Source organism: Rhineura floridana, chromosome 3 (assembly GCF_030035675.1).
Source record: "Rhineura floridana isolate rRhiFlo1 chromosome 3, rRhiFlo1.hap2, whole genome shotgun sequence".
Classification (NCBI taxonomy): Eukaryota; Metazoa; Chordata; class Lepidosauria; order Squamata; family Rhineuridae; genus Rhineura; species Rhineura floridana.
Window position 1 is genome coordinate 205,829,985 of NC_084482.1, and position 17,027 is coordinate 205,847,011.

Sequence of the window (17,027 nt, forward strand, 5' to 3'; positions counted from 1 at the left end):
AGGCAGACCAGTGGTCTGACTCATATTAAGGCAGATCCCTATGTTCCTATGGAGGACTGCCATGTTCAGGAGCAGTTTACCTCTGCCAGCCAGATACTGGGGACAAGGAAACAGGAAGGGCACCATCTTCATACCCTGTTTGGGCCATTTGAGTTTCGCCACTGAGCTTTGGCCCTGATAACCGGTTATGAACACTAGTCAGATAGGTGGTCCACCCAGCCCCACAATATCTACTCTCGCTAAAGTGGGGGTGGGGGGGCTAACCTTTGTCCCTTCAGAAGTTTTTTTATTATTATTATTATTATTATTATTATTTACATTTGTATACCGCCGCATAGCCGAAGCTCTCTGGGCGGTTTACAACAATTAAAAACATTAATTTGCATTAATGGGTTGCATCCCAGCTCCAGGCACTCTTGGACGAGACCGATTATCTGGATCCATTTCAATCGGGTTTCAGGCCCGGTTTTGGCACGGAGACGGCCTTGGTCGCCCTGTATGATGACCTTTGTCGGGAGAAAGACAGGGGGAGTATAACCCTGTTGATTCTCCTTGATCTCTCAGCGGCTTTTGATACCATCAACCAGGGCATCCTTCTGGGGAGGCTTGCGGATTTGGGAGTTGGAGGTACTGCTTGGCAGTGGTTCCGCTCCTATCTGGCAGGTCGTCTCCAGAAAGTAGTGCTTGGGGAGCACTACTCGATACCCTGGGCACTCCAATATGGAGTTCCGCAGGGATCAGTTCTGTCCCCCATGCTCTTTAACATCTATATGAAGCCGCTGGGTGCCGTCATCAGGAGTTTTGGAGTGCGTTCTCATCAGTACGCTGATGATACGCAGCTCTACTTCTCCTTTTCATCTTCTTCAGGTGAGGCCGTCAAGGTGCTAAACCGATGCTTGGCCGCGATAATGGACTGGATGAGAGCGAACAAATTGAAGCTCAATCCAGACAAGACTGAGATGCTGTTAGTAAATGGATCCCCTGACCAGATGGATGTTCGACCTGTTCTGGATGAGGTTACACTCCCCCTGAAGGAGCAGGTGTGCAGCTTGGGAGTCCTTTTGGACCCGTCCTTGTCACTTGAGGTGCAGGTGGCCTCGGTGGCACGGAGTGCTTTTTACCAACTTAGGCTGGTAGCCCAGCTACGCCCGTATCTGGACAGGGAACATCTTGCTTCAGTTGTTCATGCTCTGGTAACCTTGAAATTGGACTACTGCAATGCACTATACGTGGGGCTGCCCTTGAAGACGGTTCGGAAACTGCAGCTTGTGCAGAATGCAGCGGCCAGATTAAGAACCGGGACCAAGTGGTCGGAACATGTGACACCGATTCTGGCCCGCTTGCACTGGCTGCCTATATGTTTCCGGGCCCAATTCAAGGTGCTGGTTTTAACCTATAAAGCCTTACACGGCCTGGGACCACAATACCTGGTGGAACGTCTCTCCCGATATGAACCTACTCGTACACTACGCTCAACATCGAAGGCCCTCCTCCAGGTGCCTACTCAGAAAGACGCCCAGAAGGCGACTACAAGAAAGAGGGCCTTCTCGGTAGCGGCCCCCGAACTATGGAACACCCTTCCTGACGAGGTACGCCTGGCGCCTACATTACTATCTTTTCGGCGCCAGGTGAAAACCTTCCTCTTTACCCAGGCGTTTTAGTATTTTTAGTATTTTAATATTTTAGTATTTTGTATTTAATGTTGTAAAGATAGTTATATGTTCATCTTTTTCTAATTATTTTTTGACTTGTATTTAATGGGTTTAATTATGTTAATCTTAGTTTTTGTTGTATGTTTAAATTGTTGATTTGATGACCAGGTAGTTTTAAATTGAATGTAAAGTGTTTACTTGATGTTCACCGCCCAGAGAGCTTAGCTATGGGCGGTATAAAAATTGAATTAAATAAATAAATAAAAACAAATATACAAATTTAAAAACACTTTTTAAAAAAACAATTTAAAAACACATCCTAAAATGCCTGGAAGAAGAGGAAAGTCTTGACCTGGCGCCAAAAAGATAACCATGTTGGTGCCAGGCGCACCTCGTCAAAAATATCATTCCACAGTTTGGGGGCCACCACTGAGAAAGCCCTCTCCCTTGTTGCCATCCTCCGAGCTTCCATCAGAGTAGGCATCCGGAGGAGGGCCTTGGATGTGGAGCATAGTTGTTGAGCTACAGTTCCCACCATCCCTAATCACTAGGCAATACTGTCTGAGGGTGGTGGGAGCTGGAGTACCAACGATGCCCGTAGGGCTACAGATTCTCCACCCCTGCTCTCCAAGCTCTCCTGAACTGGAGAGGCAAGGGACTGAACCTGTGGCCTCCAGCATGCAAAGCAACAGCCCTGCTGCTGGGCTACACAGACTGTGGCCAGGCAAGGCCTTGTGTTTTGTCGGCGCTTCCTTCCAGTTAGGATCGAGGTGATCTGTAGCCCACTCGTGGAGACTCCAGATCAGCGGAGGCTTGTCCATGAGGGCCAATGAGACCCACCAACCTCAGCGTGCGCTCAACCAACCCCCACCTGCCTGCCTTCCTACTTAACAACCAATCCAAGGGGTGGTCCTGCCTCTCACCTTCTCCTACAATCTCAGTGTTGCACCTTGTAGAACTCAGCATGGAAGTGGATGGGGACAAAACTAGAATTACTTGGCTCCGCCTGCCATTGCCTTGGGCTCCGCCTACTACTGGCCTCCCTGCCTTCTGCCCCACCAGTTCCAATGGGCACCAACCCGCACTGCTCCAGAGGCTGCTGGGCTACAACTCCCATCATCACCTGACCTCACCATCAGCTGGGGCTGATGGAAGCTGGAGCCCAACAACTACTGGGAGGCCGCAGCAAGCTCCCCCCTCCCTGCTGCAGCCTTTTCGATCATTACAATGTCTCCCTCGCACCAAATGTATTCTGACTCTTCCCACCCCCATCTCCACGGCACGGCAGTTTCAAGGTCCCCCTCTCTCACCAATCTCCATGGAGAAGGACAGATTCTCGCGGGAGCTTCCTGACGAGATCTCAAGCACGTCTTCCGACCGAGGGCCTTCCTGCTCAAAATCCTCGACGGTCCTGTTGTCTTTGGGAGAGAAAGGGAGAACAACCTTGAACCTTCAAAACGACATTTGAAGGGACATCCTCATCAGGTTTCATCATTGGAAGTCTCGGTTGGGATCTCCTACAGCTGCCGTTCTGACTTAGGAGTCCACGTTGGGCATCCAATAGACAACAAGCACCGGAGGTGGTTGACAATACTTCATTCACACCTCATAGGAAATGCAAGCCTAATAAGCGATATCCACAAGTACACTTAGACAAACGGCTGGTCGACCACATTGCACCTCTTCTCTTGGGTAATCAGTCCAGACAAGTGGGTAAAGAATCTTTACCTAAGCCAGGGGCACACAACGATAGGAACTGATGTGATCCTTCTCTGGTGGGTGTGGGGTGGTCATCTTCCTAACACTACTTCCACTAGTCCAGCCTTTCCCAACTAGTGGGCCACCAGATGTTGCTGGACCACAACTCCCATCAGCCTCAGCCAGCATTGCCAATGGTCAGGAAAGATGGGAATTGTGGTCCAACAACATCTGGTGGCCCACTAGTTGGGAAAAGCTGCACTAGTCCCTTTTTATATAGGTTTTACTCCACCTCCTTCACTTGGCCCCTTGGGGCGTTCCTCACCAAACTGACCCATAAGGCCTATACAATTAATGGCCTAACTTGTTTCCCTAGACCTGGCATGCGACCTCATGACCGAATGTGCTTTGGCTCTTCCTACATGTTATCCCACACTCCTTCATAAACATGTTTACCAATTTTCTTATCATTCTCACACATTCTGCACTTGCGTACAAGGATCCGCTGTTCTTAGTCGCTTCAGCCAGCTGAACTATTTCATCATCCTAATATAATTCCCTTTGCCCAAGCTGCTATTTTATCCAATATCCTATTAGTTAGAGGCCTCATCACAGACCATATTCTGGAGTTCCAGGCTCTCCCCAAGATGAAGGAGGTGTGAAAATTGGAGGAAGAAATATCAATAATTTAAGATATGCAGACAATACCATACTACTAGCAGAAACCAGTAATGATCTGAAAAGAATGCTGATGAAAGTTAAAGAGGAAAGCACAAAAGCAGAACTACAGCGAAATGTCAAGAAGACTAAAGTAATGGCAACAAAAGATTTATGTAACTTTAAAGTTGACAATGAGGACATTGAACTTGTCAAGGATTATCAATACCTCGGCACAGTCATTAACCAAAATGGAGACAATAGTCAAGAAATCAGAAGAAGGCTAGGACTGGGGAGGGCAGCTAGGAAAGAACTAGAAAAGGTCCTCAAATGCAAAGATGTATCACTGAACACTAAAGTCAGGATCATTCAGACCATGGTATTTCCGATCTCTATGTATGGATGTGAAAGTTGGACAGTGAAAAAAGCGGGTAAGAGAAAAATCAACTCATTTGAAATGCGGTGTTGGAGGAGAGCTTTGCGCATACCATGGACTGCGAAAAAGACAAATAATTGGGTGTTAGAACAAATTAAACCAGAACTATCACTAGAAGCTAAAATGATGAAACTGAGGTTATCATACTTCGGACACATAATGAGAAGACAGGATTCACTAGAAAAGATAATAATGCTGGGAAAAACAGAAGGGATTAGAAAAAGAGGAAGGCTGAACAAGAGATGGATTGGTTCCATAAAGGAAGCAGCAGACCTGAACTTACAAGATCTGAACAGGGTGGTTCATGACAGATGCTCTTGGAGGTCACTGATTCATAGGGTCGCCATAAGTCGTAATCGACTTGAAGGCACATAACAGCAAGGCTCTCCCCAATATTATTCATCAGAAGGGAACAACAGAAGTTCCCTTTATTTTAAAAAAATCTTTAAATGTATATAATTCTTTCTATTTCCAATGTTCAGGCTGCCATTAAAGCAGCTAAAACAGAATCACCCATGCATAAGCAGGAGATATCTGCAGACTTGGGAGAACCCAAGCTATTGGGGCATGTAGGTGGTATATAATAATAATAAGAAGAAGAATTACCACCACCAAGATTTCCAAAATGATATTTTTTGTTTTGTACAATCTTTATTGCTTTGTACAATTGAAAAATAAACTTTAGATATCGGGATTCCGTCCAGGAGCCAGTCAGAGGAACTGTGTTCATTAAGATTTATTAAAATTTGCCGCCCTGGGCTCCTGCCAGGAGGAAGGGCTGGATATAAATCAAATAATAAATAAAATAAATAAGATTTATTAAAATGTATTTTTACATGCACATACATTTTTTGGTCATAATCTTCTGCCCACATCAGAGCATTATGATTGTTGGCTAATCTATTGAGAAGAAACTCCTTGTGTTGCCAAAACTAATATGGCCTATGCACAAGAGGGAGGTGTCAAGAATAGCTAACTTTGGTCAAGCTAAAATGGTTCAACCAGAGGGAATTCTGGGAGCCTTGTGGATCCCCAGGACACCCTGTTGAGAAAGATCCGCGGGTCAGTGCCCGACAAACAATTTGCAAAAGTCAAGAAGATGCAGCTGAACTTTATTTGTTATCTCTTATTTGCTTCCTGAGATCAAAAATCAGGAAAAGGGGGTATTGCACATCAGGATCCCTGGGGGAGACTGTCTAGCCCCCCTTATATTCAAAGGAGATGATCACGGAAGGGGCGCCCAGGATGGCTAATTGGGCCCCCTCCCTGTTGACCACTAAACTCCATAAAAATGAAGGATGATCCAATTCCAGTGAAGCCATTGGGAACCAGGCTACTGTACTGTGAGCAGTAAATCTTAGGCTAGAAAGCTTTTGTTATGTTCTTTTGTCTGTACTGAATCTCTCACCTTTGGTATTCCAATGCACCTCGGGTAGCCTGACTGGGGGCAATTAACGTTAAGGAACCAAATGTTGCTCTCTTTTTATATATACCTTTCTTTTGTTTTAAATAAACTACCCTTTTAAAACTGGTGTGTATTGCTTGAGAGCTAATGATTCTAAATCCAGTCTTTGATCCCTGGACACTACTGATTACTGTTGATTAGTGTGGGTTAAAGCCCTAGAAACTCAGCCAGTTTTCTGAGGTCCCCTTTCTCAGAGAAAGGAGTTAAGAAAGAGGGGTGGTGGCAGCTTCCACTGGGAATCTAATCCTGAAGGAGGGAGAGCTTGCCTGGGAAACAGAGACCAAAAGGAGTTGGGACTGTTCCCGGAAGCAAAGAACCCCCTTGGGGTGCTGAAGTCAAGGGACCCCAGGGGGCAATCTTTGACAGGAGGCATCAGTAGGCTTGAGAAAACACCAAGGTATGCAGAAGTAGAAAAAATAATCCTCAGATGTATGGGGGGGGGGGACTTCAAAAAACAGCCAGTCCAATGAGGTCTGAGCACATCAGAAGAGCCTGGCTGCTGGATCAGGCCAAAGGTCCTTATAGTCCAGCGTCCTGGTCTCACACTGGCCAGCAAGATGCCTTAATGGGAAGCCCGCAAGCAGGACCCGAGTGCAAGAGCACTCTCCCCACCTGTGATTTCCAGCACCTGGCATTCAGAGGCATTTACTGCCTCCAACAGTGGAGGGAGAACACAGTCATTGGGCTAGTAGCCACTGAAAGCTAACCTCTTGTTCAAGTCATCCAAGCTGGTGGCCATCCCTGCCTCCTGCGGGAGCTAATTCCATTGTTTAATTACGTGCTGCGTGAAGGAGCCATTTCTTTTGTCTGCTCTTATGAGCATGGGACTCTCTATCCACTTTCTCCACGCTATGCATCGTTTTATGTACCACTGTTGTGTCTCCCGAGTCGCCTTTTCTTTAAACTAAAAACCCCTTTTCCTTGCGTGTTGTGGCTTTTAGCTGGTGAAGCCTGAGCGCCGGGATCGTCCTAATACCAATCTCCATAACCCTCTCTGGGAACCTTTTTTGGCTGAAGGAGTGGAATTTTCAAAAAGATACTTTCGAGAATTGATAAATAAATATGGCAAACCAATAGTTATCGGACAATGGCATTTCCTTGCCCAAGATGCTAGGCTTTTTGCAAGCAGGGGAAGCCCTGCGCTCCACCGAGGTTTGAGGAAGCCTTACCCAGTTCGCCAGCATCTGGGTCCACCGGGGAGCCGACAGCTTCACCTTCCGCCTCCGCCTTGGTGGCTGTGCAGAGCACCATCCCCTTGGCATCAGACAGATCCTGTTCTTCCTCTGGGAGGGGGCTGGCCTCCCCCACCAGTGCCTGAAATAATAGTGAGGAGAGACTCTCTTAGCTCATTAAGGAGATTTCCCTACTCAGATTTCGTCAATTTCACCTTCGTAACTGAGTCAAAGTTGCTCTTTTTGCATATAGCATGGGAGGAAAAGTCCTCTGACCCTCAAGCAACCAGAAAAGCCCTCCAATCCTTCCAGTGTTGGAAGATCAGTCACTTGGCCGCTAATAAAGCATGCAAGGTCCAGCTAAGGCGTTCCTCCGTCAAATTCCAGGACATCATGAAGCACGACAAGAACATCTGCAGCTTTTAGTGACGTTCTAGCTCCCGATTTATTTATTTACATCCCTTTTTTCTTTCTTCTCTCTCTCTTTTTAAAACATATGTCTGATTTTCTTAACAGTATTATGAACTGACACGCTTCATTACTCTCCCCCCCCCCGTTTTATTATCCATGCTTGTTACATGTATTGTTACAGGGGGGGGAATGGAAAAATCAATAATCATTAAAAAAGAAGAAGAAAAAGAATGACATCCAGTTGTGAAAAAGGAGTGAGTGTGTGTGCAGGGAGCCCAGGAGTTGTTTTTAAGTAGGGGGTGGGGACAGCCTCAAAACAGCACAATTCTCAGACCCCATCAGCACTATACATTTAAAGCACTCATACCATTTTAGAGAGCCATGGCTTTCCCCAGAGAATCCTGGGAATTGTAGTGCTTTTTTTTAAAGGGTACTGAGAGTTGCTAGGAGACCCCCTATTCCTCTACCATTCCCAGAGTTCTGTAGGAAGAGGGACTGACTGTTAAACCACTCAGAACACCCCAACGTTTATGATTTAGCCTGCCCTCCTTCACACGTTGTGAGGTTTGCAGACGGTGTGAGGGTCATAATGGATCTAAGATGAGCCCTGCCAGATCAGGCCAGAGGCCCATCAAATCCAGCAACCTGTTCTCACAGCGGCCAACCAGATGCCCCAATGGGAAGCCCGCAAGCAGAACCTGAACGCAAGGGCACTACTCTCCCCACTTGCGATTCCCAGCCACAGGCGTTCAAAGGCATTCTGCCTCTAACAGTGGGGGGCTGTCCCTCCAACCCGTGCAAGGTCCTACCCCTACCTCGAGACTGGCAGAGATCACACCCGACTTGCCACCACAGACAACTCACTTGCTGGTCCTGGTCCTGAGCAGCCACTTGCTGCCTCAGCAGGAAATCCTCGGCCAGGGCCACTGCCTGCGAGCAGGTTTCTGGGTCCTGTTTTCTGACCCAGCTCTGGATCTCCAGCGGCAGGATGGTCAGGAACTGCTCCAGGATCAGCAGCTCCAAGATCTGCTCCTTGGTGTGTCTGTCCACCTTCAGCCAACCCTGGCAAAGCTCCTGGAGCTGTTTGTAGGCCTCTCTCGGCCCCTGGGCCGCCTGGTAGCAGAAGCGCCTAAAGCGCTGACGCTGCTCCTCCCTGCTCAAGGCATCCCCTCTCAAGATGGCCGCCTTCACCTTCCCATAATCCTCTCTGTCGCTCATCTCCAGGGTTCTAAAGGCCCACTCGGCTTCTCCACTGAGGGCCGGCAGGAGTCGGGCCACCCACTCTTTTCTGGGCCACCGGCAGGCTTTCGCCACTTGCTCGAAGGAGGCCAAAAATCCCTCCGTGTCCGCCCAGGGCGTCGGCTCCTCAGGCGACTGTGGGGCCCCCCAGGCTGAGTGTGGGGACTCCATTTTCCGCAGGAACTCCTGCCATTGGGCTTCCCAGCGTTGAAGGGTGGCCTCCCCTGGTTCCGGTTTCACCTGGTGTGCCGGGATTTTGTGGAGGAATCCCCAAATGCTCCCAGCCTGGAGGACCTGGGGAGGTTTTCGAATTCCTGCTTCAGGACCCGCTGAATCCTGACTCTCCATTTTGCACCTGGGCAGTTCCGGAACTGGTGGGAACTAGGGACCAATTCCTAACTTCGGTGCCTGCCCCACAGCTGTATTCTCTCTCTCTTGCGAAGGATGGTCTTATCCAGCCACCAAGATAAAATCTCCCAAGCGTTTGCTGAAAACGATGGTGGATAGGTGGACTGTTCAGCATCCAGCCCTTGACTTTCTTTGCTCACCTATGAGCAACAGGCTGATCCTAAGGCAGGTACAAGAGAGGTGAGATGCTAGATTTCTTCCTGCGGCGGGAGGGGGAGAAAGCGAATAAATCCAGGTCTGGAAGAGAATATACAGAATCTGAAGCAAACATCCCACTAAACTTGTGTTCTAGAACTGGAGGGGGCCCGCAGCTCAGTGGCAGAACACCGCTTTGCATGCAAAAGGTTGCGGGTTCAATCCCTAGCATCTCCAGGTAGGGCTAGGAAAGACCCCTCCCTGGAGAGTTCCTACCAGTCAGTGTAGATAATACTGAACTAGATGCATACTGGTCTGACTCATATAAGACTCCCTTAGAGATGTAAAATTTCTGGAAATTTTGAAGCCATGGAAAAAAACCCATTTTTTTCAGGAAAAAACAAATTTTCAAAAAAAAATTGGACAAATGCAATATTAGCACTTTTTACAGATTGAAAGTCACTTTGTTACTTCAGGAACATGAAATGTAATTATGTACAAGTTGGTTTGGCATAAAATTATCACCTTTGGTATATTAAAGTACATTTTAGTCAACCAATTATTACAAATTGAATTTACTTTTTTAAATTTTTACTTTTTTTGTAAGCAATGGATCTACAAGATCCTGAACTGTAAGGAACCTCTTTCATGTTGCCAGTTTCTGAGGAGCAGGCAAAAAACAATTGAAAAAACACAGAAGAAACCATCAACATTAATAACAAAGATAGTTATGGCTCCACTAGTCCTCCAAAGTGTCAAGCAGACATAAGCATCCATTCCCATAAAAAGAAGAAAAAGGGGAGACCAAGATTCAGTGAAACATTTTATTCATCATGCTAAAATAAAACATTCCATAATTCATTTTTTCTTCATTTTTTTCAATTTTTCAGGGAAAAAACCAAAAAGGCTTTGGGAAAAAATGGAAAAAACTGTTTCCCCCCTGAATTCTTCTGGTTTTTTTCCAGGCCTTCACATCTCTAGGTTTTCTCGGTGCCCATGAAGGAAAGCCATGTTCAGATGCAGTCTACCTCTGTTGACTGGATACTGCCAGTCAGTGTAGATAACACTGAGGTAGCTGGGCCAATGATCTGATTTGGTATAAGGCAGCTTCCTAAAATCAGGAAGCTTTATAATCCAGCTCTATAGCAGACGAAATGTAGCTCAGTGGCAGAGCACACACTTTGCATACAAAAGGTCCCAGGTTCAAGTCCCAGTATCTCCAGTTAGGGCTGGGAAAGACTCACTGCCTCAAACTTTGGAGAGCAGCTGCCAGTCAGGGTAGACCATGGGTAGCCAATGGGGTGCCCTCTAGATGTCACTGGACTAGATGTCTCAGCCAGCACAGCCAATGGTCAAGTATGGTGGGGCCTGTAGTTCAACATCGGGCCTGCACCAGTTTGGCTATCAGGTGACCAGGCAGAGCAGCCTTACAAAAATGGGGACAAGAGACAGGGCCTTCTCAGCGGCCACCCCAGTATTATTTCCCGTGAGTTCAGGGCTTCCCAAACTTCACTGGCCCCTCAGTGAGTTTACAAAATTGTCCATCCGACCCCAACCCAAATTCTGAAGAAGGGAAATGAAATAAAGCCAAGAAATATCAACAAACAATCAACATTTATTAAACATCATCACCATTACTAGGAATCGTAGTGTGTAAAAAAAATAAGGAAGTAAAACCAGTGAAAAAACCAATACCAACGCCACACTCACATGGCCTTTACTTCTGAAGCTGGCACTTCCTAACTACACTTTTCGCAAGATACCTCGCAAAACCTCTTTTCCACCTCCTGCACTAGGGTTGCCAGGTTCAGGGCCTGAGACTGATCCTGTATCTTTAGGAGAAGAGAAAGTCAGCCAAGTGCAGGTGTTCTTGCAACCCTGTAATGGGAAAAACCACAAGGTGGGATTCTCCCTTCTCCCTGCACAACTTTGAAAGATACAGAAGACCTTAACCAAGAGGATCAGTCTCAGGCCCTGAGCCTGGCAACCCTACCCTGCACACTCCCATGTGCCAATATCAACTATCTGGGGACTCATTTTGGAGTCTTTGAACCTGCCAGGGATGTTTTATCCAAGACTGCCCTTTTGTCTGTGCTGCTCACCTGCTATTGTGTTTTCCTCAGTATTGTTGTTTCGACCCAGTTTTTTTTTTTACGACTGCAAGACGTCCGAAGTAATTCATAAGCCTTAGAAGGGCAAAGCGAAAAAGAGAATCTAATGTAAACAGAATATAAATAAATAAAAGTCGGGGGTCTTTCCTAATTTTTTATCACAGGGGTCTAAGGTATGGCCATTTACTCAATAGGAAATCCGACGAACGTTTAATCAATTATTTATTACATTTTTATTGCATTTGTATACCGCCCCATAGCCGAAGCTCTCTAGGCGGTTTACAACAAGAAGGAAAAAAACCCACTGATTTATTTGTAATATTTATATCCCCACATTCCTCTAAGGAGAGCTCAGCACAGCATAAATTAGTCTCCCACCTCACCCCCTTACACTTCTAAACAAAACAACCCTGTGAGGTAGGTTAATCTGCCAGAGACTACTGACCCAAGATAACCCAGGGAGCTGGATGGGGATTTGAACCCCGGTCTCGCAGGTCCTAGCCCAACATTGGAACCACACCGGCTGAGCTTTGAGTTTGTGTCAGCAGCCAGGCTAAAACGCACCTTTTGCGGACTGGTTTGCGAATCTGGTACAGATAACAAGCTGCAAGTGGGGGCTGTAACAAAACGCGGCCGTCCAGAGCGCTTAAGCGCGCGCACGCACCACCTTCGCTCCCCTTCAGCGTTTGATCTATACACCAACCTTGTGAGGTGGGTTGAGAGGCAGCGACTGGCCCAAGGTCACCCAGTGAGCTTCAGGGCTGAGGCACGATTTGAACTCTAGTCTCCAAGGTCCTACTCCATTCCCCATACCCTGGGAAAAGCGTCCACACAATAAGGGGGGTATCCTATTAATGGTGTTTTATCAGCCAACCAGCCAACCCCCGCTCACGTGCCTGTCTCTAGTGATCCAGCCCTGCAAAATCTACCTTTTTGACGCACCCAGATCCTTCCAAAGCCACGTGCGCCTCCCCTAAAGGAGGACTCTCCAAACTTCAAAGCAAGCAGCTCGTCCAGGGGAAGAGGAGGCGCGTTCAAATAAGTCAATAAAAAAAATCCTATTTCTCTCCGCGCAGTAACGAGGAAGGCGCCTCTCCGAAAGGCTGAAGAGGCTTCTTCCTCCTTCCTCCCTCGCAACACGCCCAACAGCCCGATCCTCTGTAGCTTTACACGCAAGAAAAGCCCTGCTGATCCACGTGCGCCTTACTCCGCCGCCAGCCTGCTTGGGATCTGCGCACAAGCAAAGCGTTTAATTGCTTGACTCCTCCAAATCTCTCTCTCTCCTGCCTGTGCGTTTGATATATATAAATTGATATATGTGTATTTTTAGTGTGGGGGGGTAGATTAAAATAGCCTTTGCCCCTTTAAAATGCCCGTGGCATTTTGCAAAGGCTTCGTCATCGGGAATTGTAGTCCAAAGCGGCGAGGGACTACAGCCCCCATGGTGCCGTGCGAGCCAATCCGGAAGTGATCCCTCCGCCCGCTTTCTTCTCCAAAGCGTTTGATAGGCAGGGTAGAGGGGTAGAGCAGACTGGGAATGGGGTGAGGGTAGGAAACTGGAAAAAAAAAAGCCTCCTTTGTTGAACGGGATCATCTACACACCCAACGGCTCTTTGGGATTATGGGGATTGGGTCCTATTGGGGGTTCCTCATTCAGTTTCTACCAGCGGCTCCCAATTGTCTTTCTCCAGGGACCGCTTGAAAATTGCTAAACGTCATGGCAGACCCTTTGATTTTTTTAGCCTGTTGTAGCAATGTTAATGCCCCGTGCTAGATGCTGTATGATTTTTAAGTTTATTTTTCTTGCTTCTTTTATCTCTTGTATTTTATTGTAGCCCAGTTTGAATCCCATAGAATTCAGATGGTGATGCAATTAAATGCAACATAAGAAATAAAAGCAAGAAAAATAAACGTAAAAATCAGGATGAACGATGGATGTGCTTGATGTGCTGCTTCCTGTCTTCCACCCCAAATCCACAGACGCTTCAGAATGAAGCTCACCGACCACTGGTGGGCCACAGAACAAAATCTGAGAACCCCTGGCTTAGACCATTTATATTTATTGATTACATTTATATCCTACCTTTCTTCTAAGGACCACAGGCAGTGTACACTGATCTCCCGTTCCCCTTTCATCATCAAAACAACCCTGCAAGGAAAGCTAGGCCATTGCCTGCTGTGACTGACCCAGATCACCCAGCAAGCTTCATGGCTGAGTGGGGACTTGATCCTGAGGCTTCTCAGTCCTGGTCTGACGCCCTGCACCACAGAACCACAACATAATACTGTCTCTAGCATGCCAGAATTTATTTAATTTTTGCAGGGATGTGCTTCCAATGGATGGTGTGCATGCAGCCTGTACCCTACCTTAGAACTACCCTAACCTTACAAGGCTGTTGGGGATCCTGAGACAATATAATTTAAGTTATATCCTTGGAACACTAAATAAAACTATATAAAAACTTGGTATATATTTATTTTCAAAAACAGAGCAGCACACACGATTGCATTGCAGTGGCTGTCCTTGAATCCCAGCACATTGCGAGAGCTGTTAAGAAACAGCTGATTCACCATTTTTTCTGTAAAGACTTGGATAGTCTCCATGCTTGTTTCTTATTTTACTTTATTGATTTATGGAATTTCTTACCTGCCCTTCAACACAAGGGTCCAGGGTTATAACAAAACACAGTAACACATTGATAACATCTGTTAAAATAATTTACTTTTTTTTAAAATCAGGTAAGTATTCAGAAAAATATTTTCTTTCATTTATTATTGTGTTTAATAACATTACTGCAGCCCTCCAAGGAGCTCAAGGTGGCGTACAAACATGGTTCTCCCCCTCTCCATTTTATCCTCACAACAACCCTGTGAGGTAGGCTAGGTTGAGACAGTGACTTGCCCAAGGCCACCCAGTGAGCTTCATGGCCAAGCAGGGATTTGAACCCTGGTTCCCCAGTCCAACACTCTGACCACTACACACCACCACTTTCCATACTTAATGGCATTTATGCTGCAGTCCTTAACTTGCTTACAAGGGAATGTGTTCCACTAAAGTTGTTACTTTCCATTGAACTCAAGGTTTCCATTTAACTTGGCACTTGTTTTTGTCTAAACTAAGGGTGCTTCCACATTTGAGCATTTTTTAGCAGTTAATCCACTCCCCCCCCTTCAAATTAGACTGGAGTATTTTAATTTATACCCAAGGAGCAACTTCGGTCTTTTGCATCCATACCAGCTGGTGTTCCCTTTTGTATTTGTCCCTGCCCTCTAATTTGTTGATTCTATTATGCCAATTAATTTTATTATTTATTTTTTTCAATTTATATACCGCCCTTAGCAGAATAGCTCTCAGGGCGGTGAACAAACAAGATAAAATACAATATATCATAATAAAAATCATAAAAACATATACAAACAAACAACAAAAAACACTACAAAAACACAATACGACAAAAATTAAAAATACGGATTAAAAGATTAAAATGGTTAAGAAAATTAAAATGCCTGGGAGCATAAAGTTCTTTACCTGGCGCCGAAAAGATAAAAGTGTAGGCGCCAGGCGTACCTCTTTGGGGAGGCTGTTCCACAACTCAGGGGCCACCACAGAAAAGGCCCTAGATCTAGTAACCACCCTCCGGGCTTCCCGATGGGTTGGTACCCAGAGGAGGGCCTTAGATTCTGAACGAAGTGAACGGGTAGGTTCGTATCGAGAGAGGCATTCCACAAGGTATTGAGGTCCCACGCCGTGTAAGGCTTTATAGGTAAGAACCAGCACCTTGAATCTCGCCCGGAAGCAAATAGGAAGCCAGTGCAGACGCGCCAAGACAGGTGTTATATGCGAAGACCGACTGGTCCTCGTCAGTAGTCTGGCAGCTGCGTTCTGCACCAGCTGAAGCTTCCGAATTGTCTTCAGGGGCAGCCCTACGTAGAGCGCATTACAGTAATCCAATCTTGAAGTTACCAGAGCGTGAACAAGTTCCGACAGGGCATGTGAGCAGGAAGCTGTGCGCACACCTTGGTTTTTTTTTTTTTAATTCCCTACCCAGGAAGTGTGCAAAAGCACACAGTCCGGCAATTGTAAATTCTCAGCACACACTTTTCAGATTAACACTGCTGCTCAACAACTGGCACAGTCATTTGTAATGTGGTTTGCTCATATGGTTTTCTAGCTTTGTGCAAATCAGAGGGATCAAAAGATTGTTATGTGCCTCCATTCAGGAGCCCTCCAGAGATACAAACATGGCTGGAACAGGAATGAAAGCACAGAGTGGGTGTGAAAGAGAGTTGCAGGAGCCAAAAGCGAGAGTTGATCCACCCATCAGAAAACACGGAAACATCTGTAACCATGAGTGGAGCAATTTGGAGTCTCATTTCCCCCAATTTACATCGATGACATATTAGAAGAGGCATTAATTCCCTCTTCTCTGACAGGGAAGGAAAGAATGCCTCATCTGCAGAAGAGGAGCCTGGTGGATCAGGCCAATGGCCCATCCATTCCAACATTCTGTTCTCACAGTGGCCAAAAATAACACCCACCACCAAGCCTGTGTGGCATTGTGGTTAGAGTATTAAACCTGGACTTGGGTTCAAATCCCCACTCAGCCATGAAGCTCACTGGGACTGCTTGAGCCGGTCTCTCTCTCTCTCTCAGCCTAACCTACCTTACAGGGTTGTTGAAAGGATAAAAATTAATGGGGAGAGAACCATGTGCCTTGCTTTACATGAGCTCCCTGGAGGAAAGGGTTGAATATAAGTGTAAAACAGAAGATAACAAAGAAGACTTGTTCCCTTGCTTTGCACCATTCGCAAGTCATTCAGATTGTAAGTTTGGTAATAGAGCTACCATCACTACTAGCAACAATCCAAACATCTGGTGAAGGATCTGGAACCCTCCCCCAATGCATAGATAGGAAGCTGCCTTATACCAAGTCACACCATTAGTCCAGCTAGCTCAACACCGTCTACACTAACTGGCAGTTGCTCTCCAAGGATTCAAACTGGAGTCTTTTCTGAACCCTATGTAGAGATGCTGGGGATTGAACCTGGGACCTTCTGCGTGCAAAGCAGATGCTCTACCACTGAGCTATGGCCCATCCCCAATTTGTAGGATTCTTCCAATCACCACCCCAATAGCTATCAACAAGAACATAGCAACTCTTGTTTGGTTAAAATCTATTTAATGCACAACATTTGTGAAACTCTTTCAGTTGGATCCATGAACTTCATAACACTGGTTCCACCTCTCACCCCCAGTAGCTGCAAAGATGTCTTCTTTCTGATGATGCAGTGTTATCAGTTCCCAGGTACAGGAGACCTAAATCTTATAGGAACAGTCAACGTGAGGTTTGCCCCCCAACAAAGGATTTCAAATGACCAATGAAAAATCATGTTAGGCCACAATATGGAGTCTCTCTGGCTTTCAAGAGACCTTGAGAAGAGTAAGAGCCAATGACAGTCCCACCTCTCCACAACATAGTAAAGATCCTTTGACAAACCTTTTCTACATTTATTCACAATATATTTTCAACAAAATGATGGAGAACTAGCAGGAACCTTTCAGACATGCGTTCTTGGTTGCGTACGAAAAGTTGTATTTTTGTCAAAGCCGTTTCAAAATTCCAAGCATTGACGATACAGCAT

The 17,027-nt window shown here is 46.2% G+C and overlaps 1 protein-coding gene across 7 annotated transcripts in view; it reads right to left on the minus strand.

Moving 5' to 3' along the window:
* The window catches only part of LOC133381319 (zinc finger and SCAN domain-containing protein 31-like), a 17,526-nt gene extending 3,974 nt beyond the window's left edge, over positions 1-13,552 (minus strand). Inside the window, exons 1-5 of one of the 7 annotated variants that reach the window (XM_061620302.1) lie at positions 13,468-13,552; positions 11,376-11,459; positions 8,356-9,375; positions 7,078-7,222; positions 2,963-3,070 (exon numbers count right to left, since the gene is read on the minus strand). In XM_061620302.1, the coding sequence (XP_061476286.1) occupies positions 2,963-3,070; positions 7,078-7,222; positions 8,356-9,078 (976 nt within the window). In that variant the 5' untranslated portion in view covers positions 9,079-9,375; positions 11,376-11,459; positions 13,468-13,552. The other 6 variants (XM_061620301.1, XM_061620303.1, XM_061620297.1 and 3 more) reach the window with 6 other exon arrangements.
* Between the last annotated feature and the right edge of the window lie 3,475 nt (positions 13,553-17,027).